General features: G+C 43.7%; 1 protein-coding gene across 3 annotated transcripts in view; it reads left to right on the forward strand.

Moving 5' to 3' along the window:
* sema5a (sema domain, seven thrombospondin repeats (type 1 and type 1-like), transmembrane domain (TM) and short cytoplasmic domain, (semaphorin) 5A) overlaps nt 1-23,409 on the forward strand; it is a 170,180-nt gene that overhangs the window by 56,453 nt on the left and 90,318 nt on the right. For all 3 annotated transcript variants that reach the window (XR_014893926.1, XM_085287316.1, XM_085287315.1), the window contains exons 3-5: nt 4,656-4,755; nt 10,176-10,221; nt 19,205-19,267. Coding sequence is in view for 2 of the 3 variants with exons in the window: in XM_085287316.1 (XP_085143442.1) it covers nt 4,656-4,755; nt 10,176-10,221; nt 19,205-19,267 (209 nt within the window). In the remaining variant the exon portion in view is untranslated. The remainder of the gene's footprint in view (nt 1-4,655; nt 4,756-10,175; nt 10,222-19,204; nt 19,268-23,409) is intronic.

Genomic DNA, 23,409 nt, shown 5'->3' on the forward strand with positions numbered 1-23,409 from the left:
GAGGATTCGCAGATCCAAAACTTGCTCTCTCCCTCTAGAATAAGCGGAGCAGCAGCCATTAAGCAAAAGGAAATCTTTGGGGTGAAGTTGGTTGCGATCTTCCAGATATTTATTTCAGCAGGGCTAATGAAAATGCATTAATACTGTGTGGAGTAAGACGCGGGGTGTTTTTCTGTCTCGCAGTTCTCTTGTACTTATCACCGGGGACTTGAAAGCAGAGGTGGGACCAAGTCATTGTTTTGCAAGTCTCAAGTAAGTCTCAAGTCTTTATCCTCAAGTCTCAAGTCAAGTCTCAAGTAATGTCAGGCAAGTCAGAGTCGAGTCTCAAGTCACTGGTGTAAAAGTCCGAGTCAAGTCACAAGTCTGAAATTTTGAATTTCAAGTCCTTTCGAGTCTTTAAAAAAAAAAAAAAAAAAAAGCATGTTGCAGTTATGCTAAATGTAAATATTAGACCATGTAATTTTAAAATCTGTGTTTTTCTCAACACATGACAAAATAGTGAACTTAGAAAATATACACAAATTGTGAAATTGCACCTCTTTAAAATGCAGCTCAATTAAACTTAGCTCCAAGAATAATTTTCACCGACAGTTCTGAGATAAGCTGCATGTTATTCTTGGATGCGGTTGTAGGACCGGCTTTAAAATCGCATGACAAAAATATCATACACATTAAAAAAAACTGTATCACCAACGTAGCCTGGAAAACATTTGCTAGTTAGATGAAGTCAGCTATCTCATCGTAGCATATTTATATGCATATTTATAATTATACGGTTCTTGGAGTGAGTGCACACACTCATGAAGTTTAGTAACTTCAGGTCACTGCAACAAGCCCAGGTACAGTTTACCGACGGATGGGTACAGGACCTTGAAATGCACCGTGTAGAAAGTAAAGACCATCGTACGTATCATAAGTTTACCAGTCTCACAAATTGTCGTCATAAATACACATTCCTTAACCGTTTATTAATAGGACCTTTGAGCTCAACGGTAATTAATTAGTAGTGGAAATAATTTCTGGTAGCATCACAGAAATGTAGTGACAACAATATTGTATGCTGTAATCGTACTGGGCAATTAGTGATACAAAAAACCTGTTTTATCCTGTGAATAAAAGTATATGTTTTTGTCAATGTACCATAATAACAGAAGCGAAACGCAATATTGTGTCAGGACAATTCACTATTTATGCACAATAAATAAAGGAGCATAGCGCGACAATTTCTGTTCAGCGCCAGACTTGCTTGTAACCTATATCACCAATTATGTTAAGAAAAATGACGCATTAACTACAACAACAGACTGACCTTTGTGGAAATGCTTGGAGCAGACTAACCTGTGAGCTGGAGGGTTCTGGGACGTTATATTTGATCTTTGAATGGCTGCGATCCAGGCCATCCGTCGCGTCTTTGTTACTTCGGAAACATGGCTTGAACAATTTCTCTTCAACGACGTAATCCGATAACAACCGATCTCTTTACCCGTCAGCTTCTCGTGGCTGTCATGCGACCGGCTATTGCAGTTAATAATACAACGGCTTCTTGACATTTTTGTGTTTCTTTTTATCGCTGTATAACTGATTTCAATTGAAAGCCTGCGTGCGCTAGTACCGCTTGCCACGAGTTCCCAGAATCCTTTGCGGTTCTACCCGTGAATGACATCACATTTTCAATCTCTATATAATATGCATGTTACATTTTATATTTGGGGTAAAATATCAAGTCTTTTCAAGTAAACCGGTTCAAGTCCAATTCAAGTCCCAGGTCATTGGTGTAAAAGTCCAAGTCAAGTCACAAGTCTTAGAACATTTTTTCAAGTCAAGTCTAAAGTCATAAAATTAATGACTCGAGTCTGACTCGAGTCCAAGTCATGTGACTCGAGTCCACACCTCTGCTTGAAAGAGAACAAGGGGAAAAATGTCTTTGCATACAGCGGCGCTGTCTCCACGGATGATATTGTTTTGTTAGGAGAGCCAGGGTTTGGTCCCACTACGTGAGTTGGTGGCAGCAGATGTTCTTTGGAAGCTCCTGTTTCTTTGCTCTGTTTGTCTTCATTTTGAACCACTCACAAATCCCACGTTTGTCACAGAAACTCGAAGTACTTGCTTTTGATGCAGTCAAGGGAGAGCGTGCTTTCATTTGAAACGCTGTCTGACAGGTGTGCCTGAAGAAGCAGATAATGTGTTTCGAGGGGGGATATTCAAGCTGTCCTCTCCCTCTGTTCCAGCCCTGATGGAAAGCTCCCCGGTAAATTAAAAACGTCCCTTTGAAATTTTTAGTCTGGAAATAGCTCGCAAATGTAGTGATGAATGATTTTAAATCACTGTAGCAACCACTAAAAGAAATTTGCCTTGGCACCCTGCTCGGAGATATTCACGCCCGCAGTAATTCCTAGATATCTGAAGGAAATGTCCCATTTAAGTTATTTTAAATGTAACCAGACTTTTGTGTACAGCAATACTTCAATAATGACTCCAGATCAAGCAAGTGATTTGTCACTATGATGACTGACCGACTACTCTCAGCTAAACCTATCAGGTAACCAGACAGTAGACAGACCATCCTCGCAGCTTGATTCAATTGGTCAAGGGTTAATGGGTTGGGCGCCAACAGGCATGTTGTGGATAAGATGTCAGCGTCTGTCTGGGATCTCGCTCGCTCTATCTTTCTGTCTCTATTTCTATGTAACATGGAGAAGCGGTCAGATCGTCCATAAAAACAAAAGTCCAATTCTCATCTGCCTCGTAGTTTTTGCAGAGCATGAATTTCCTTGTGTCAATCAGCACTAGTTGTTCAGTGATGTACTTGTGCTGAATTTAAATGGTTTCCCAGTGAGTCATAAGACATCCAAATTTCAGGTTTCACTTTGGAAGATTTTAAGAAAAGGAGCTTGTGAAACACTAACATCTAAGTACTTTTATCCATGCTGAAGAACGTTTGAATATCAAGCAAGGACGCTGCAGAGCCTTTGTGTTCTTTACTCAGTCTCATCTTCATTTCTTCAAACCCAGTTTAAATCATGGCAGTGAAGAAGTGGACTGACAGATTCAGTTGGGGGATGGTGATAAACAAATATTGTTGTACCAGCACCAAGTACCAGTTGCTCACTTTTAAGTAATTTTCGTACATATTAATGTCTCATTTAAAGCTTGTCTGGGATTCAGGGACACCTTAAAATTTAGCATATTAGTCATAACTGTGTTTTCATTAGAGGATAATCACTTATAAATAATTGTGTTTTGGTTAATTTAGAATGTGCCCTTCATATCTACATATGCAGGAGGCCTTTTTCAGGGAGCCTGCCATTTCTAGCTGCCTTGTCCCTACATCAGCCCAGAATAGATAAACCAAACATGGTTTCAATGGAGGGCCTTTGGCACGTATACACTAATGTATGGCCACAATAGATTCTTCTATACATACGGGCAACAATGAGACAAACACCAAAACGGCAAATGGTTTTACAGGTGGACACCACTGAAATCTTCCCTCCTCATATTTCTGACTGTTTTTTCACTAGTTTTGCATTTGGCTAGTGTCACTATTAGTAGAATGAGGTAATACCTTATGTATACTCTACAGAATATGAAAACTCCATGAGAGACGGGACAGGTCTGCTCGTTTCTGCAAGGGGGGACAGGATGAGCACTGCTAGAGCTACAAAATGACCTCCAGCAGACTGCTGGTGTGAATGTCTCTGCCCAAACAACCAGAAACAGACTTCGTGAGGGTGGCTTGAGGACCTGACATCCTCTAGTGGGCCCTATGCTTTCCACAGTTGAGAGCAGGTTCACCCTAAGTATATGTAACAGATGTAAAAGGGTTTGGAGAAGCCGTGGAGAACGTTATGCTGCCTGTAACACTGTTTAGCATGCCCGGTTTGGTGGTGGGTCAGTGATAGTCTGGGGAGGTACATCCATGGAGGGATGCACAGATGTCTATATCAGGATGAAGTCTTTGACTCATTGTCAGATCCTACCCTGGTGCAGTGGTCCTGGTGCCTAACAATGCCCAGTGATCTATCCAGGCATTTCATAGGGGAATGAAAGGATTGATACCACTGACTGGTCCCCACACTCGCCTGACTGAAATCCAATTAAAAAAAACCTCTGGGACATTATGTTTCAGTCCATCTTACCTGTACGCTAAACTGTCCAGGATCTCAGTGATGCCCTGGTCCAGATGTGGGAGGAGATCCCCCGGGACACCATCCTTTGTCTCATTAGTAGCATGCCCCAACCTTGTCAGGCATGCATAGAAGCACGTAGGGCCCATACAAAATACTGACTACCATTTTGAATTGCTGCAATGTAATATCTGCAAAATGGACTATCCTCCCACATCATTTTTTCACTTTGATTTTTGGTGTGTCTTTGAAATCAGCCCTCGGTTTATAATTTTCTTTTCCATCAAACAATGTCGAATCCTTTCATTTCGAACACATTACCCAGTTCATATCAGTGTAGATATGCTTCCCCCTCCATTGAGATCTGATCTGCTTTCAAAGTGTTTTTCTAAAAGCAGTGTATTCGAGTGCCTTGAGAAAAGTTGCAGCACCCCTTTGAACTAACATTATTCATCAGCACAGCTGTCATTTACTGCCAGCTCCACTCTGATTGGCTCATTGATATTTTGTCCTCTGTGTTGTTGACAGAAATGGAGCCCTGGATCTTCAGGTTCAAAGCAGAGGGCACGGTGGATTATTCACAGCTGACCTTTGACCCTAGCCAGAACGAACTTATCGTCGGCGCCAGGTAACCCATATCCAACATTGTTACTTTTCTCATTCTCTTTCCTTTGTCCTTTGTCTTTGTTGTCTGTGCTTTTGTTGTCTTTCATTCTTGTTTTTTTTTTTTTGCAGCGTTTGTTGGTGCGTTGCATGAGTAATGATCAGTTTCTCCATAGATGTCTTCAAAAGAAAAATGGCTTTGGAGATTGTTTCCAAGTCCATTGTCTTTGTCGAGCACAGCCAAGTGTGTGTGTGTTTGCATATATGTGTACTTGTATTGCTTATGTAGTGAGGACATAAATCTGTTTACACAGTGACTTCGTTGGGATTAGCCTCACTGTTAGAGACAAACACTAAGTGCCCAAAACATAAATCCTTACATTTTAAGGGTGAAGGCTTGGTTGAAGGTCAGGGTAAGGTCAGAGATAAGGATTAGTTAGTAGTAGTTGTGGTTAGGCTAAGATCCCAAATGAATGAATGAATGTATAAAGTTATGAATGAACACTGTTGTTTTTTAAAGAAATTTTATATGTGCTTGAAGACTTAGATGTGTAAGTGTTTGCTTCATTGCTGAAGAAGTATGCTATGCACTTCACTTAATAGCTTTAGTAGTTGTAGAAAGAAATAATCATGGCAGCATCAACAGGAGATAACAGGAAAGCTATCAGGAAGGAGTGCAGCAAAGCAAACAGAAACAAAGTGAGCCCAGGGAATTTACTAATGCACCTAGAACCTTAAGATGGAAAGGCTTAATCTGGAAAATGTATGTGGGTGGATAAAGGTCTTACAGGTGAGTAAATCCCCCCTGGAAAACATGGTAAGGAATATAATATAATATAATATAATATAATATAATATAATATAATATAATATAATATAATATAATATAATATAGCAAATAAAAGCCATCTTATATTTTTAGCTACCATTCAAGATTCAGTCAGTTATATCAACACATGCATACAACACTCAAAAAAATCAAATAAGAGATTTTCTTCACTTCTCTGTGCCAACTCGATGGCTGTTGAGTGTCTAAGTATGAAAGGCAGTGTAGCTAGATAGATGACTGCAGGTTGGGTTAGAAGTATGAGTGATAATGGAAGGAAGGAGGGATCGATGAAAATATCAATACAGTAAAATAGGAGGCCGTGGCCACGCTGAGACCTGGCTGATAGCCACTCTTCAGGAGACTGATCTTTGCCAAAGCACTTATTTGTATGTGCATGTGTATTCAGGTGCTTGTGGAAACAGACTTTAGGATTTTTACTCTGTAATGAGATATCTGCTTTATTTAGAGAAAAAAATTAAAGATTGCTCTGTAAAACTGTTTGCTAGCATGAAAAAAAAAGCACCTGATAGGTTATCTTCCTACACGTTTGCAAAATCTGTGTCTGTTCAAGAGCTTTTAAGCAAATCAAGTAATTAAAAAAACAAATGCAGTCCAGATCATCTTTGAATAAAATATTTTTTCTCAGAAATAAACTTAACAAATATCCATATCTATGTAATGCAGCAACTCAGCATACCTGCTTTCTAAAACCATAGACTGTATATAAAAAATGGATACATGCACCATGATATCACTTTATGTTTTGTGGGTTTACATTTCAGAACCTCAGTTTGGACAACGTCATCTTGTTTTTTGTTTTGTTTTCTGTTTGTTGAATTTACTTTCCATTGCCAGGCTTTGTTGATGAGTATTTAGATCATGCTAGCTAGCTAAGTGAGCAAGCTACATAAATATGGGAGTATTTGACATGTGCAGATACCTGCTTATTAATGCTAATGAATGAATAAATTAGGACAAATATCTGTGCAGCAAATAGCATTTCTTTGTCATGTAGCTGCATTAAAAATTGTCCAAAAAGCACCAACACCACAAACATGGCTGAGGTCCATTTCAGTGAGTCTGCACCTTCTGATCAAAGATGGTAAACTTTTAAGTCTTGCACAATAAGTTTTATAATTCTACGACTGTCATGAGGAGAAAATAGCTATAGAGTCCAAAGTTATTACATATTTATATCTATTTGTAAAGCTGGGCATTTTAACTTGATAGCCTATAGGCACTGACCTACTTTTGTAGCCAGTCACACAAGACCTTTCAAGTAGATTTCAGCTTGTCCGAAAAAAGTCATTTTAGGGCCCGAGGTATACATCCACACTAGGGCTGCCACAAACGATTATTTTGATAGTCGACTAGTCACTGATTATTTTTGCAATTAGTCGACTAATCAGATCATGCATCCATTGGACATAAAACGTACAGCTTATTGCACCAGCATGCATCTGCTCTTATATAACTATCATTAGCTTACAGCTTTAAGTGTTTAAGGTATGTGCTAAGTAAAAATAAAGACAAGATGATAGTTTATTAAAGTTTAATGAAATCTGCAGATTGTTTCGGTGGAGTTTAATAAACTCAGTCTCGTCTGCTCCTTGCTATCTAAAATATAACGGGACACCGGAGTATATTTTCGAGCATCTCACACTTCTGATAATCAGCTGTCTGCTTGACGTTTATTCAGCTGTGTAAAAACTATAACTTTAATCTCAGCCAAACCGATTTACTCAGAAACAAATAAAATACTGAAAAAAGCCAAACAATAACATTTTTAAGTTATCTAAGTGACTTATATATGTTTAACCTGAGTAGCGAAAGACGGGGGTGGGTTTTGAAAACGATTTGCCGGGAGTCTGGTGTCCTCTAGTGAGCCTTGCCCCCGGCTAGCTATCGAGCTAGTGGGTAACAGACGTCTCCGAAAACGTCGGAGCGTTTTTGAAAATATGTGGTGTCTTGAATAACTGAGCAGATATTTGAGGTTTACACAGCTACATTCTCGCCTGAAAATATGTTAAACGTTTATTTTGTGACCCAGAAAGAATAATAAGAGTAATATTAAAACTAACTAGCTACCGCCATTGTTGGAAACTGCGCTGGGCCGCGCTATGAATTCTGGGACACAGCTTTTTCTTCTTCTTCTTCGCGCTTTAACAGCAGCTGGCATCCTTGTACATGCAGTGCTGCCATCTTCTGTTTCAGTCCGTTATTACACTCTTAAATCCTACTACTTATTCCTGCATCTTTTGTGATCTCACAAAGCTTCAAACGACGCGTCGACTATTAAATCAGCCGTCGACGATTTTGATCGTCGATGTAATCGTGACTAGTCGACTAATCGTGGCAGCCCTAATCCACACCTCACTTGCAGCTGGTCTGTCTGTACTTAAAGGCACAAAGTGAAATTTCTTCTTCTAATTGTTCAGCCTAAGAGTGTGTGTATATACATTTCTATATATATACAAAGTCAGTTACAAGCTGATTTAAGTTGGGAAAGAAAGTCTAAAAAAAAAAAAAACGAGACTGGCAGATTATAATCTTCGGCAGATTATTCGAAACCGTGGGCACATTTCATATGCACATATAACATTCCTCTTTAAAAATTTGCCTTTTGGTGGCACAGACCTGCAAAAACATGGATATTACAGAAATCTCAAAGGGGGGAAAAAATCACAGTAAATAATGCTTTTAGTCCTAATTGTCAAGTTTCATGTGATCTCATTCTGGTAATGGTGGATAATGGCTGTAGTAGACAGCCTGAGACATTTTTAGTCAAATTATAGAATATTCCTCTTGAGACAGCATTCATTACAACTATGATGTTTCTTGAAAAGTTAGAAATGCCAGTGAATCAGTGTTGTTTGTGCCTTGCAGATTTGAAAAGCTCCAGGCAAGGCAGGACATACTTATTAGAGTGCGATTTCACAGTCAGGCTTTGATTGTCCTTCAGTTGCCTTCCCCCCCCCCCCTCTCTCTTACTCTTTTCATACATGTGAAACCCTGGGAATAGGAGCATAAAACCTTTTAGCTATGCTTTATCTACTCTTTTTTTGGTGTCCTAATTATGGGTTGGAGAAACCTAGAGGTCCATCATTTGCTGCAGTCGTTGAATTCAGCCATCCGTTGAATACAGTTCATTTCAATACCCTGACTACGCTCTTACAATTCCTTGTGCCACCTATGAAAAGATTCATTTTAACTCCAACTGCGGGAACTTCAGAAGCTTCAGATGTGGCATTTTTAAAGGGGAACTTCACCAATTTTACACAACAAAGTCTATTTACAATTCCCGTATTATACTGCAGCATATGTGGAACTGAACTCGACAAAGGTCAGTGTGATGAGAGCAAGTTTCCCAAAAAATAAGAGTAAAAATGAGGGAGTGGCGCTGGAGAGGACTGAGGCTGTCTGAAGTCTGTAGCCTGCTTCTCATCCTCGCTTGAGCCTCGTGGATTGAAGCTACATAACTAGTTGCAGTAAAACAGGCATATAAAAAAGAAAGCACATCCTCTTTTAAATTAGAGGTTTTATATATCAGGAATAACAATAAAATAATAAAAATAAATTGTATGGTTCTTACCGAATTCTAAAATCAGATGAACAACAACACATGGCATATATAACACACTGTATTTTCTTTTCTCAACATAAACGAAGCCAAAATATCAAGTAATCTTTTACTACTTTAATAAAACTGAAGACTGTAGGAAGGGTAAGCCGTAGGTGCTGCTAATCAGATGGACTTGATTAATTAATCACCAATCTCTAGCAGTTTTTACAATTTGCTTGAGTCAGGCTTGTGTTAACAAAGGAAGAACGATAACAGCAATAATCTTATAGAAGAAACCGTTTCTGCCCATCAATCTGAGAAGGGTTATAAAGCCATTTCCAATTTGAGGTCCACCACTCTACAGTGAGAAAGATTATTCACAAGTTAAAAATGTTCAACACGGTTCAGAGAAACTGCAAAAATCCCAAGAGGTATATTTTAGACTCTACAGGCCTCAGTTAGCATGTAAAATGTTAATGTTCATGACACTACAATTAGGAAAAGGCTGAACAAGAAGGGCTTGTTTGGACGGTTTGCCAGGAAAAACCCTCTTACCTCTAAAAATGGCATGAAAGCTAAGGTTTGCAAAGTTGCATTTGAACAAACCACAAGACTCCTGGAACAATGAACAGATGAGACCAAAGTGGAGATGTTTGGCCAAAAGCAAACACCAGCACAAATACTTCATACCAACTGAGGGAAGTATGAGGATTTGAGCTTGTTTTGCAGCCACAGGACCTGGGCACCTTTAGGTCATTAAGTCAACCGTGAACTCCTCTGTACACCAAAGTATTCTACAGTCCAACAGATAAAGCTTGGCCAAGATTAGGTCATGCAACAGGACAATGATCTCAAGCAAATCTACAGAATTCCTGAAAGAGAAAACAATTAAGGTGCAGCGATGGTCCAGTTAAAGTAAAATCTTAGAATTGAAATGGAAACGCCTTTTAATAACAGTGCAGTTTTGACCTGTTGTCCGATCCTCACACCTTTGTTTCTTGCTTTCAGTGCATTAAAGGGCTCCATTAACTCACACCTTCCCTTCTTTTCACAGAAATCACCTCTTCAGACTCAATCTTGAAGACCTGACACTGATCCAGGTGAGTGCTAATTCTGTCTCCCGCTGCCGTCTCACTCACCCAGTTTTCTAGGCGAATGCGTATTAACTCTGTCTGCTCGTATGACTCCCCCTTCAACAAACACTGCGCTAATTTTAGCACGCTGCGTGTCTGTGCTCGCAACTTAAAGCGGTTACAGCAAAATGGTTTAGCGTTTCACGTGTCACAACAACTTCACAACCCGGTGGAGCTCCAGTGGGCTCGGTTGACGGCGCCGTGGGTTGATACTCGCAGTGAATGAAAGAGTGTTGATAGGAAGCGTTGTCTGTGTTAATGTCCTCCTTGCTGAAATCCAATTTGAAGGTGTTTGTGAAATTTGAAGCTGTACTTTGCCACATGTCTAAACTTTTAAAAGATCTTCTGCAATTTCTTTAATGTGATGCTACAAATGATTTGAAATGGCAAACAGAAATCAAAGTGTCCTAACATCTTGCGCGCGCGTTGCATGAAATATGTATAAATAGCTGTGCGCGCAAGCTGGCAATTTAATTTTTTCACCCTGTCTTTCCCACATGTTGTCGCTAATTTCTTTTTCCAACATCCTCTCATTTCACTTTCTTTTTTTCCTCTCTTCTATGAGCCCACATATCCCCACCTGTGGAGCAAGCCAATTTTGTGACCCACTGAGTTACCATACAAACACTGACACTTTGAGGGCTTTATTTGCAGGTGGTAACAGCAAGCCTTCTTTGATGCTTAGACAACTCTTTATGTTTGCCATTTACACTCTAGAAAACCAGGGGAGAGGAGAAAGAGAATCAGGGGAGCAAGAACGGCTGGGTGGAACAGGAGTGTTGTTGACATAGATCTGACTAGAAGGGGAAAATGGGGAAAATGGACAGAAGAAATAAGAAGCGAGGCTGAATTTGTTAGGCAGGAGGGAGTGGAGGGTAAAACGCACAAAGGAATCAGGGAGCAGTGAGACAGCACACAGACAACGAGGGAAGAAAGCAGGGAAAAAAAACCCGCAGAGAGAGACGAGGATTCACGCAGAGCCGGTCTTTTGTGGCCGCTCGCTGGGACTCCGATGCTTTTTAAAGTTGCTCTGTGGCATCCGCGCACCCAGCTATCCTCCCCTTCTTTTTTTCATCCTGTGCTCGACTGGGTTTGCAGAATCAGCAAGGAGATTCCACTGAGCCAATCTACCCTGCATCTCCAAGATGTCTTCTTATGAGAGAATAGGATCTGGTAATCCGTGCCAAGGCCTGGGGCTGGTTTAAGCTGACCTGCACACTAGTCCCAGCTTCGCATTTAACCATGCCAAGGCCATAAAGTCAAGCATAAATATATATCCAAGTGGTGGAATTTAAGGAGGAAAGGGGGAATTATTCCTTTCACCTCCTTGAAGCGTCTTTCTTTCCTTCCTTTTTTTTCATCCAAGCATGAAACAGGAGATTAAATGCGCAAAGATTTGGTTGCCTCTGCGCCTGGGTTTACATATATTTCTCATTCTTATTGTTGTTGGATATGAAAGCCTTGAATGAATTTCCCCTTTGGCGCTGTTGCTCCACTCACATTACACGCATTGCTGATTGATCAAATAGATTTACTAGGGAACATGGCGCTGAAGGTGGCAGAGCCAACAAAGAAAGTTTGAGCAGAAGCACTTGTTAGTAGTCCTGTGCATTTTATTACGGTTGCACCAAGGTTCAAGAGAGTTGCATGAGCTTCTCTCTCTCTCTCTTCTGCAGGAGGAAATTAAGCTAAAAGCTACACCTACGCCTGTCTTTGTGATTTCACCCCATCCTCATGTATCAGCCCTGTCAGATAATGCCCGATGGCAGTGATTTGTTCTTGCATGGATGGCAGCGTTAAGAAGGAGGCTGTGTATGATTTGACAGAGCACAAGGTTTAAAGCTACTGTAATACAAACAGCCGGTAATATGCTAAAGAGTTGGGTATGATTACCTTATGATTGATGACTGATCTCATCATGCATGAAACTTTTCTGGGGAGGACAAAATAAAAAACAGCCACCAAGGTTTTCTTTGAGGCAAAGATTAATCCAACCTACCTCTCCTGCCCTTGGATGCAGTGTGATAAGTTGCTTTCAAGCTTTTCAAGAGGCAGAAAATGAACTGGGAATATCTGGTAGTCTTACTGTTGTATTACGAAGGGTGTGGGGGGTTTGAAAGCACTGACACTTGGACTGGTAGCTAAACACTGCCCGTCTGTTGCACATATCGAGATGAGACAAAGAGCTTGATCGACCCTGAGCCCCAGCAAACATAATCTCCTCAGTAAATTGGCTCCTTGTTTGGAGGTAATAAAAACCAGAAAAAAGGGCAACAGCTGGAGAGAAAGCGGACTTTTGTTTTAAAAAAAAAAATAGTGGATGCGAATTCATCTGTGAAGTGTGTGTTTTCTAAGAAGACCTTAAAGATTTGGTCTTAGGAGTGTAAACTGTGTCACTCCCTGAGGAAAGCTATAAAGGGTGTTTACAAGACAGAGGCGCACTTAAAGAATCATAAAGAGAAGAAAATATTTCACATCACGTTAACTTTCTAACCTGTGTTCAAACCGAGTGGCAGTTTGGGGTTGAAGTGGGAAGAGTCAGTCATCAACACATGCGTCAGCCCTCGCGATGACCTTGATTGGAGTTAATATCTCGTACTTAAAGGTTTTTTTTCCTGCTGTGTCTCAGTAGCCTGAAGAGGCTTTCCTCTCCCTGTCAACCTCTACCCTCATCGTCACTGATCTGGAAAACACTGTCAAGAACAAAAGGTGGATACTTTTCTCCTTGCTCCACTTTCAAAACTTGTGCAGCAGAGTCGAAAAAAAAAATAGAAGACAGGAACGTAACTGTGCAGCATGTGCAACTACTGAGACATTTAGAGCTTCCACAGACAAACAATTAGCTTGAAACGACCCAACGAAGCACAATTTCCCTTCCTCCATTTACAGTAAATTGCACATTACATGTCATCTCCATTCAGTATTGTCCTTCTGCCCTGTTTATCATTCATATCCTGAGATCAGCTACTGCCAGCCTTAGGGGAAGCAAATCAATGCTGGCACTGCCATTGCTAACTATGCCAGCTCAGATTAATTGCTTGTTTTTCTGTCTGCACGTGAGCTCACCAAATAATATCAGCATGCCCATTTTGTAGCAGCGTCTTTACTTCTTTACTTGGGCTAATAAACCACTGCTAACTTCCATGCTCGTCCTTAAAAGCATGAACCGAAAGGACCCAAAGTTTCTAATTTGCATTCAGTGATAAGAGTCTATTGAATTCACATAAACAAAGGTGCTAATGTAAGAAGAAATTACCAGGGGAGGGGGAAAAAAGCTAAACGCACACACACACTCAGCCTGTACAAGCCAATATCAGGATCCTGCTTCCATGCTAAATCGGAATAAGATGCAGAAGATGAGCCTGAGTTTCAACAGAAGAACCGAGGCACAGCGTTAGTCAATAAGCACCGGGATGAGGAAGGATCAGTGGTATTGTTCATGATTCAATACAGGCGAGGAGGAGAAAATAGTGGAAATTCACTCCAGCCTCTCTCTTGTCCTCCTGCACTGGCACAGGAAAACACTATCCATAACAGTTTCCCTTGGCAACAGACACTGTATGCTGTTGAGATGTATTTTGTGCTTTTATTTTTCTTTGCTTCCTCTTGTATTGTGTCCTTCACCCCGTCCCCCTCTTTTTAAATTTTTTTTAAAAGAAGGACTTTTTCCACTTTTGCATGTCTAATATATCACGGCCTTGTCTCTTGGCCGCTAACTTGGCCGTTTAAATGCATAGACCAAAATGCACGATTGGAACTGGAGATGCAGACACGTACAGTGATATCATGGACGCGACGGCATGTTCAACCATAATAGTTGTGAGTATACTGTAAAAGGCAGACAGTAGCAGGGGGTCTCTTCTACACGGACTCATCCGTTCAAAGTGTCACGATGATATGAGTAGAGACACGGACCTACACGTTGGCAAAGGCATGACATCAAGACCAATTTCGCGTGTAAATCTTCCAGCAGCTTACATCAGCAGACATCAATGTGAATAGTAAATACTGTGCCAGCACATCAGAAGGTAATATCAGATATTCATAAGCCAGATTAGATTTCCCCCCACAGGATTTGTCCAGCTCTTACTCTCAACCCGCCGTCCCCTTGTAATGAGGCGCACAGCTAGTCATTTCACAAAGCTAGACAGCTGTCAGCAGCGAGTGTGTTCTCTGGACCCTCTTTATGCAAAATATATTCAATATCATGTCTGGAAACTGCTGTTTTGGAATTCAGCTCCTCACTCCCTCCTCCATCTCACTGACTACCTCACTCAGCCCACACAGTCTGCCTTGTTCTGGCTGACTCCTAAGTTGGACTCTGTTTTCGCTTTGTTGTTTCCCCCCTGTCTATTTGTCCCTTATTTTCCCTTTTCTGTTCTTTCCTCTGTCGTTGTCCATCTCCCTCCCTGCCTACACTCCCCCTTTGTATCTCTCCTGCACCCACCACACCTAACAATAGCCCCTCAGTGTGAGGGCTGACGAGAGACTTGGGCACAATGGTTCATCTCTAAGGACTGCACCCATTACAGGGGGCAGGATAGAGGGTGGACGCGAGGAAAAAAAAAAAAATTCTTCTCCACTGCTTTCATTTCTTCCCTGAAGCAACAAATGACTGTGGTAAATTCTCTCTGCCTAACTGAATTTCTGCATCGTAATCACATTTTATGTTACTTAACATACTATTCCAGTCTATTTTAATTTTCCTATTTTTTAGCCGCTTTGGTTAAAAATAAAACTGTCCATCAAGCTCTCGCTGAGCACTAGATGGTAGCAGTGATGCTTAAAATAAATAAAATGTGACAACAAACAGGCGTATTCGTACAAATTATCCTGAAAATTTCTCCATTTAGAAAATTCAGAAATTAGAAAATATTTAGAAAAGAAAAGAGTAAAAATATTGACCGCTAACATTTCAAGCAGCTATAGATCTGTCAAGCTAACCTGAGCTAGTACTGCAGTGACCAAACAGCTGTGTTTAGACCTGTTGACAATAAGCACAAGCTTCTCTTTACAGCTGAGCTATTTGGCAGCGTGTGCGTTCAAGACCTCTTGTTTGGCCTCCTGTTGTGTCTCTACAAATAGAAAGTACTATATAATTAACTTTTTCACTGATATTCTAAAATAATTATTGGTCTGAGTCAGTGGTGTGCGATGACTTTTACAGAAAGGAAAGCAGAGCAAATGATCCCCCGACCACCAAATGATCAGTTGAGCAGTTCCGCTGTTTCTCACCCACCAACGAGACAAATTGGACCAGATGAAAACATAATAAACATTTCATGATTAATGTGGCCTGTCTTTTCTGTGCTGACAGCATCTCTCCAGGATCTTGCTGCATTCTGCCTGGATGTCATAAACACTGTGAACTCTTTTCTGGCTGTTTATTTTTGCTGTATAGGGAGGGCGCCTATAATACCCATCAATATATATACTGTGCTGATTTTCTAACACTGGAATATTTCTAACATTTTGAGTTATTTTCCAGTGTTAGAAAATCAGCACTGCTCAGTGTTAGCCTTTGTTAATCTTCAAAACTGACTAGGTTACTTTTAAACATATAACACTGTCAAAAGTCTTAATTTAACACTCAACAGTGTTGTATTTAACACTCAGAGGTGTGGACCCATATAGACACTCTCTAGTGTTAATTTAACACTGGAGATTTTGCTGTGAAGGTATGGAGGCCTATCTCTCCCTACCACCACTTCCCCTGCCAGTGGCAGACGCCCTCAGACATCGGTGCGTTGGTGGGTCTTTGTGTCTGGGGATGGGCATCCAGGTACACACCGGCTCACTCCTTGGTGGCTGCTTATCGGGGCCTGGATCCTGGGGCTCGCTCGGGCCACTTCGAGGGTGGGGTGCCCTCGGCCTCTCGGCCTGGGGCTCGGTCAGGTTTTTGTTTTTTGCCCTTTATCCCCGTCCCTCTTCTCCGCTGTTTTTTCCCCCTCTTTCTTTCTCCCTTTTCTTTTCCTCATTCAAGTCTGTCCTGTATCTAGCAAGTGAAAATAAAAAAAATTAAAAAAAAAAAACAATAAAAGGTGAATCAAATAGACCATTACGGCAAGGCTGGGATGGTCCATTTGGTAAAGTAAATCCGTTGGGCATCTTTCTTCGCCTTTAGACAATAATTCTGATGGCAAAAGAGCCAAACAGGACAGGCAAAGAATAAAAGATACACATTTTAAAGGAAACTGCTTGTTTATTTCTTTTTTTATTTATTACTGGTGTGTGTGTGTTTGTGTGTGTGTGAGTGTGTGGTTTTGATTGTTAGTCCATAGCGCTTTATGAGAGTTGCTTATCTTTTTACGTGAAATAACGTAAGAGTTTGAGATTCCAGAGGGGCTGGCAGCAATGCACTCAGTGAAAGGGACTACTTGTTTATTGGGGTAGCTTTATGCTTGCATAGCCTGGAGCTGAAATGGGACAACATGGGAATGCTAATGAAATATTTCGCGCCTATTGCAAATTTCCATTGCCGAATTGTAACATCTACTCTTATCTGTATTAAATCGATAGGTTTCTAAAAGAGATCAAAGAAATATTGTGCAGAATTTAGTTCAACTTATTGGTACAGCCCTCCTCCAGGGTCCCTATTTCTCAAGTGGCCCTTTAGGGAAAATGAAATGCGCACCCCTACTCTGCACTCCAGTTTATGCATTAGTAGCCTACCTCAGGTGGGTGCTTTTCTTTCTCGCTTTCACTTCTTTGTTTTTTACTTCAGAAGTGGCGTTTGCAACTCTGTCATGATCCTGGCCAACATGGCCCAGGATCATGACACTCTCTTTCTGTCTTATCTTCTTTGCTTCCCCTCTATGTCTTTATTCTAGTTCCCTCTAGGTGACAAAGGCACAGAAAAGACTTGTGTGAAGCAGCTTCCTCTGATAAAGCCAAGAATTATTATTACTTAATGACAGCACATTCCAGACATATTTCAGTTTAAGACAGATTCATCTTGGAGGCACAGGGGCTGAACAATAGCATTCTAATGAGCTTTTAATGTTTCCTAATGACACTGGCGCTTGCTTAGCTCGGCTGTGATTCTGTTCTCCACTCTGGACCATTTGAGCCTGGGCAGTCAGATTAGGTGGCACTAGCAGTCTGTGATGTCAGCATATCGCCACTTAACTTGCGCGTGGACATCACCTACTTCAGTAGCTGTAAAGTTGATGTCTTAAATATGAAATGAGAATATGTATTATTCCGAAAATACGTTCTGCACCACTCAGGATGACGATAAATCACATGATTGTCCCGTGATGACAAAAAGAAACACTTTGCTCCCACTAATGTGATTTCAAGTTGTAATTTAGCCTCGTACCATGACTGATTTTTTACACTGAAAGCTTGTGAGTAAGGTTTCAGGCCATTAACAGTTTTTCTTTACCCCCCCATGCGATTAGCTAAAGCGCTCTCAGCGCTTTCAGCACCCACATTGAATTCAGCTGGGACCAGCAGTGGTGCTGTGTGTGCAGGCTGTGCTGTTTGTGCTGATGTGTGTGGTTTGTGTAGTGGATGGATGCACAGCCCCAGAATAGCCAGCTTTGGCCTGGAATGGAAGTGACACACAAGAGACAGAGAGAAGCCAGCGTCCATTAATGTCCCATATCTTATCCTCCCCAAATTGCAGCACACACACTGAGCACTTTCCTTCCTTTAAGCCCCTCCTCCCTGTTACTGAACTGTGTACACATTTAGGTGTTTCCATGCCTCCCAAAGGTCACTGAAGCAGAAAACAAAAGCTCTTGTCGTAAAACGCAGCATAAACTTCTGCCGCCTTCTGAAGAAGAAATAAAAGTTCTACTAAATGCTAAGGGGTGTTCAGCTTTCGTTCCCCCTTTTGTCCTGGCATAAAACAGTCCTGATACCAAGGTGAAATCTAATATTCTCTGTCAGTTAGCGATATTTACTATATTCCCACAGAGAGAAGTACTGCACCTCTGGCTACTTTCCAGGTTATTACTGCAGGAAAGTTGTACTGCTGTGGGCAACAAAAAAAACGGAAGTTAAATAGTCTCACTTTTGGAAACTTTTTGTGACTCGGCATTAAGCGTATTATTTCACCAGCCAATTTTTCTTTTAGGTATTCGTGTCTCTGCCAGTCATGCAGAGCTCGTGGCAGTGGTGGCTAATTCTGCCTGTCACAAGTGCGAGCGTCTTAGTGGCCTACTGCCCTCCCAAGGCCAGCAGGCATTTCATGAATAGAGAATTTTTATCAATGAGGAAGCCCCCTTCTCCAGGGGTTACGAGGAAATTAAAAGGTAGAAAGTGGAGCACGTTGGTGCTTTCACCCTTGGAGGAGAAAAAGTCGGCTTTATCTTCTTATTCTTCCTCCTGCTGCCTTAAAATGTCAGAGGCGTCCCTCTGTTTCTCCTTCATGTAAATCACATTGACACCCTACTCTAGGGACTGGCCTGTTATGTCTTAAGAGCCCTCCTTTTCCCTCACACATAAATCAAATTGACATTCGGCTTGCACGCTCTTGCGTCTCATTTTTTGGGGGTCTCTGCTTGCTATCCACCTTAATTGGATTCCATGTCTGTATTTAACAGGGCTTATAAACGCGTGTGTGTGTGCCGTAAGAGCGTGCGAGAACGTGTGTGTGCCTCTGAGAGTACAGTGAAGATGTGATGTCAAATTAATTTTCGCCTCTGTTTGAATCCTTCCCTCCTCATCCAAGTCGATCGCTGTATGCTGTATGCTTTTCTATTTGATTTTCTAAATGTGTTTTCCTGTCTTCTGTGGCATTTGTATTGCCGAGCTAGTCAACAAACATCAAACTGACTTCAAAAAGGTGGGAATCATGCCCATGGCTTAGAGCTGGGCATTGTTTTGTTTGGGCTCAGTGAGTGCTTTTCAAAGTGCTTCATGATGATGACATGGCGCCCAGTGTTTGCTACTTCTTGATGGTTTATTGGTAGCCTTACACAGCTTTTCTTTTTCTCTGCAGGAGGCTGAGTGGCACTGCGATGAATTCACCAAGGGAGCCTGCTTCAGCCGTGGAAAGTCTGAGGTGAGTTGAGGCGATGGCTGAACTGTAATTGTGCTTTATCGGACACTTGTCACTAAATTGAAAAGAAAAAAAAAATACAAGTTTCAGTGTATTTTTCAGTGAACTCGTCTCGCTTGCTACTTACAGTTGTTTTCTTGCACACGTTTGTGCACCAGAACTGATATTAATGTGAAAATTCATGGAATTTCCCAAAATGTTTTGTTAGAGTAACAAAATAGATAGTCGATTACGAACGAAAATGCAATCCTTCAGCATTTGCTGAAAGACTTTCTAAATTACAACCCCGCAGCTTTCATGTTTCCTCAACCTTTTTCCTGCGGGTTTGGTAATCTACAAAAATAACACCTGAATGAATGCTGTTCACTGGAGGAAATGAAGTGCCCAGATGTTCCCACCAGCACATCAGTGCTGTATAATAGCTTTGACTTGAAAGCTAAAAAAAAAGAAAAAAGGAAAGAAATCTTCTAAAGACACTAATCATGGATCTACCAGCCTTTTTGTCTTTACAGAAACAGTTGATCGGGTTCAAAGAACACAAAGGAAAAATTATGATGAAACATAATGAGGTTTGAAAGCAACGTGGGGCTTCTAATGTGGCTTTAACTGTCACGGCTGGTAAGGCGAGCCGTGTGGTGTGGAGGAAGCAGGACCCAAGATGCAGGCAGTGGATGAAATACTGGTGAGGTTTATTTACAAAGGTGTAGTGGCAAACAAGCAGTGGAGCATGACAAAACTGAAGACACCTAAACTGGGAGAACTAAAAATAACAGACCTGGGAGCATACGACAAAGGGGATGAAAAGTAGAGAGACGCAGACGAGGAACAGGACACTGTGGCACGCAGGGTAACGCAGACTGACACGAAGTAACACAGACGAACCGGCAACAGGCAGGAGAACACACAGGGCTTAAATACACACACCAGTAATCAGGGGATGCGAGACAGGAGGGCAACACAGCTGGGAGAAATCTGGGCTGACGGGACAGGGGAAACGTAAACTGATCACACTCACATATGACACGGACCTTCACAATAAAACAGGAAACTCAGATACATGGAACCAGACAAGACATTGAACTAAACAGACAGATTCACAAACAGATGGGGAGACACCATAGACAGACAGATACAGACGCAGACTCAAAGGCAGACCAAATATAACACACAGAACTCAAACAATAATAATCATCATCATCATCATAAACTGGAAAATGATAACTAAAAGCGCTGGGTCACCGACCCAGGACCATGACAGTACCCCCCCCTCAAGGGCTGGCACCAGACAGCCCAGCAGAAACGAAAAAACGGATCAAAACAAAACAGAAAACAACCCGACCAGGGCGGGCGGAGGGGGCCCAGGACGGAGGGACAGAGTCCAAAAAGGCCCAGATGGTCAAGTTCAGGAAGCCGACCATGCGAATGGCAACGGGGCAGGTCCGGATGCCGGCCACGCAGTAGGCAGTGACGTGGAAACAGTTCTGGGGGCCGACCGTGCGGACGGCAACAGCGGCATGGAAACAGTTCTGGGGGCCGACCGTGCGGACGGCAACAGCGGCATGGAAACAGTTCTGGGGGCCGACCGTGCGGACGGCAACAGCGGCATGGAAACAGTTCTGGGGGCCGACCGTGCGGACGGCAACAGCGGCATGGAAACAGTTCTGGGGGCCGACCGTGCGGACGGCAACAGCGGCGTGGAAACAGGTCCGGAGGCCAGCCACGTGGAAGGCAGTGGCGGCGTTCAGGAGGGCGTCCACGGTGGCGGAGATGCCCAACAGGCGGCCAGGCAGATGACCGACGATGTGGAGGTGGTAGTAGGGGACCTGAAGGCTGCGTGGCCCCTGCAGCCCCAGGTGAAGCGGAGGCTGGACCAGACGAGGCGGAAGCTGAAGCGGAGGCTGGACCGGAAGCTGAAGCGGAGGCTGGACCGGAAGCTGAAGCGGAGGCTGGACCGGAAGCTGATGCAGAGGCTGGACCAGACGGTGATGCAGAGGCTGGACCAGACGGTGATGCAGAGGCTGGACCAGACGGTGATGCAGAGGCTGGACCAGACGGTGATGCAGAGGCTGGACCAGACGGTGATGCTGAAGCTGGACCAGACAAAGCAGCTGATGAGGATGCTGAAGCTGGACCAGGCAAAGCAGCTGATGAGGATGCTGAGGCTGGACCAGGCAAAGCAGCTGATGAGGATGCTGAAGCTGGACCAGGCAAAGCAGCTGATGAGGATGCTGAAGCTGGACCAGGCAAAGCAGCTGATGAGGATGCTGAAGCTGGACCAGGCAAAGCAGCTGATGAGGATGCTGAAGCTGGACCAGGCAAAGCAGCTGATGAGGATGCTGAAGCTGGACCAGGCAAAGCAGCTGATGAGGATGCTGAAGCTGGACCAGGCAAAGCAGCTGATGAGGAGGCTGAAGCTGGACCAGGCAAAGCAGCTGATGAGGAGGCTGAAGCTGGACCAGGCAAAGCAGCTGATGAGGAGGCTGAAGCTGGACCAGGCAAAGCAGCTGATGAGGATGCTGAAGAGGAGGCCACTGCAGGTGATGCGGAGGCTGGACCAGGCGAGGATGAAGACACGGAGGCTGGACCAGGCGAGGATGAAGACACGGAGGCTGGACCAGGCGAGGATGAAGCAGTGGCTGGACCAGGTGAAGCGGATGAAGCCGAAGCATGCGCTGGACCAGGCGACGCTGAGGATGCTGAATCCGGACCAGGCGACGGCGTGGAGGATGCAGCAGAGGCCGGGCCAGGCAACGGCGTGGAGGATGCAGACGGAGGCGCTGCAGCAGGTGGCGGCATGGATGAAACTGCTGCTGCAAGCGTGGATGAGGCTGCTGGTGGAGCAGCTGGTGGCTGGACGGGCTCCTCGGGCCCCCCAGCTGACGAGGAAGGAGGCTGGACGGGCTCCTCGGGCCCCCCAGCTAACGAGGCAGAAGGCTGGACGGGCTCCACGGGCCCCCCAGCAAAGACAGTCTCAGAACCAGTGGGCACTGGAGCCCCTGGCACACACAGAACAGAACCAGCAGGTGCGAAGACCTCTGGCAGGGACGCAACAGAACCAGCAGGCACACGGGCCTCTGGCAGGAACGCAACAGGACCAGCAGGCACACGGGCCTCTGGCAGGAACGCAACAGGACCAGCAGGCACACGGGCCTCTGGCAGGAACGCAACAGGACCAGCAGGCACACGGGCCTCTGGCAGGGACAGAACAGGACCAGCAGGCACACGGGCCTCTGGCAGGGACAGAACAGGACCAGCAGGCACACGGGCCTCTGGCAGGGACAGAACAGGACCAGCAGGCACACGGGCCTCTGGCAAACACATAGCGGCCTGCAGCTGCGCAGAGCATTGACCCTGCTCAGGCAGCGACAGCTCTGTACAGTCCTCAGCTGGGTTCCTAGCCTCCAGGGGTCCAGAGTGGGCTGAGGGCTGAAACCCAGCCTCTGGGGAGGCCCTGGAGTGCATCACAGTCTCAGAACTGGTCAGCTGTTGAGGGATGATTATGTTATTAACTGGTTTGTCTCTCTGCTTACAATGGACGGATGAAAAACAATTCCCTTCGGATAGCATAGATTCAGGTTGTTGTACTGGAGGGGCTGGTGACACAGGACGCAGGGCTAGTGGCTGCTGAACAGGAGGCTGAACTGATGATAGGGCTAATGATTCCTCTGCCAACTGAGCTATAGACTGGGTTATGGATTGTAGCATAGTTTGTAGTAAGTCTGGCTGCGACTGTAACTGAGCTATGGGTAGTGAGGCTGAATGTGGTGGAGGTGGCGACTGGGCTTTAGGCCGGGTGGCTAACTGAAGAAACACAGCCCCAGAATTAACAGTCCCAAAGTCTGGTGAAACAGAAAGAGTGTCATTTTCACTCACCACAGCCGGCGGTTCTGAAGCCCCACCACCCGGCTGTGGGGTGAGGCGCCTACGACATGAACGTTGCTTCCTCCTCGGAGAACGCTCCGACAGGCCGGGTAACTCCACATCCGGCAGTTCGGACTGCATATCCTCCGGTGGGCTGAGCAGACGAGCGGTAGGGGGGTGAAGGTGCAGCTCGTTCCGAAAGAAATTCTGAACAAGTGGGTGGAGTGAGCTGAACAGCCAGGGGAGACCGGAAACCAGTCGCTCCAATCGATTAGTTATGGCTT

The sequence above is a fragment of the Mchenga conophoros genome, linkage group LG9 (genome assembly GCF_057382185.1).
Source record: "Mchenga conophoros isolate Kocher_MC1m ecotype Shallow Benthic linkage group LG9, M_conophoros_male_GT1.1, whole genome shotgun sequence".
In the NCBI taxonomy this organism is placed as follows: Eukaryota; Metazoa; Chordata; class Actinopteri; order Cichliformes; family Cichlidae; genus Mchenga; species Mchenga conophoros.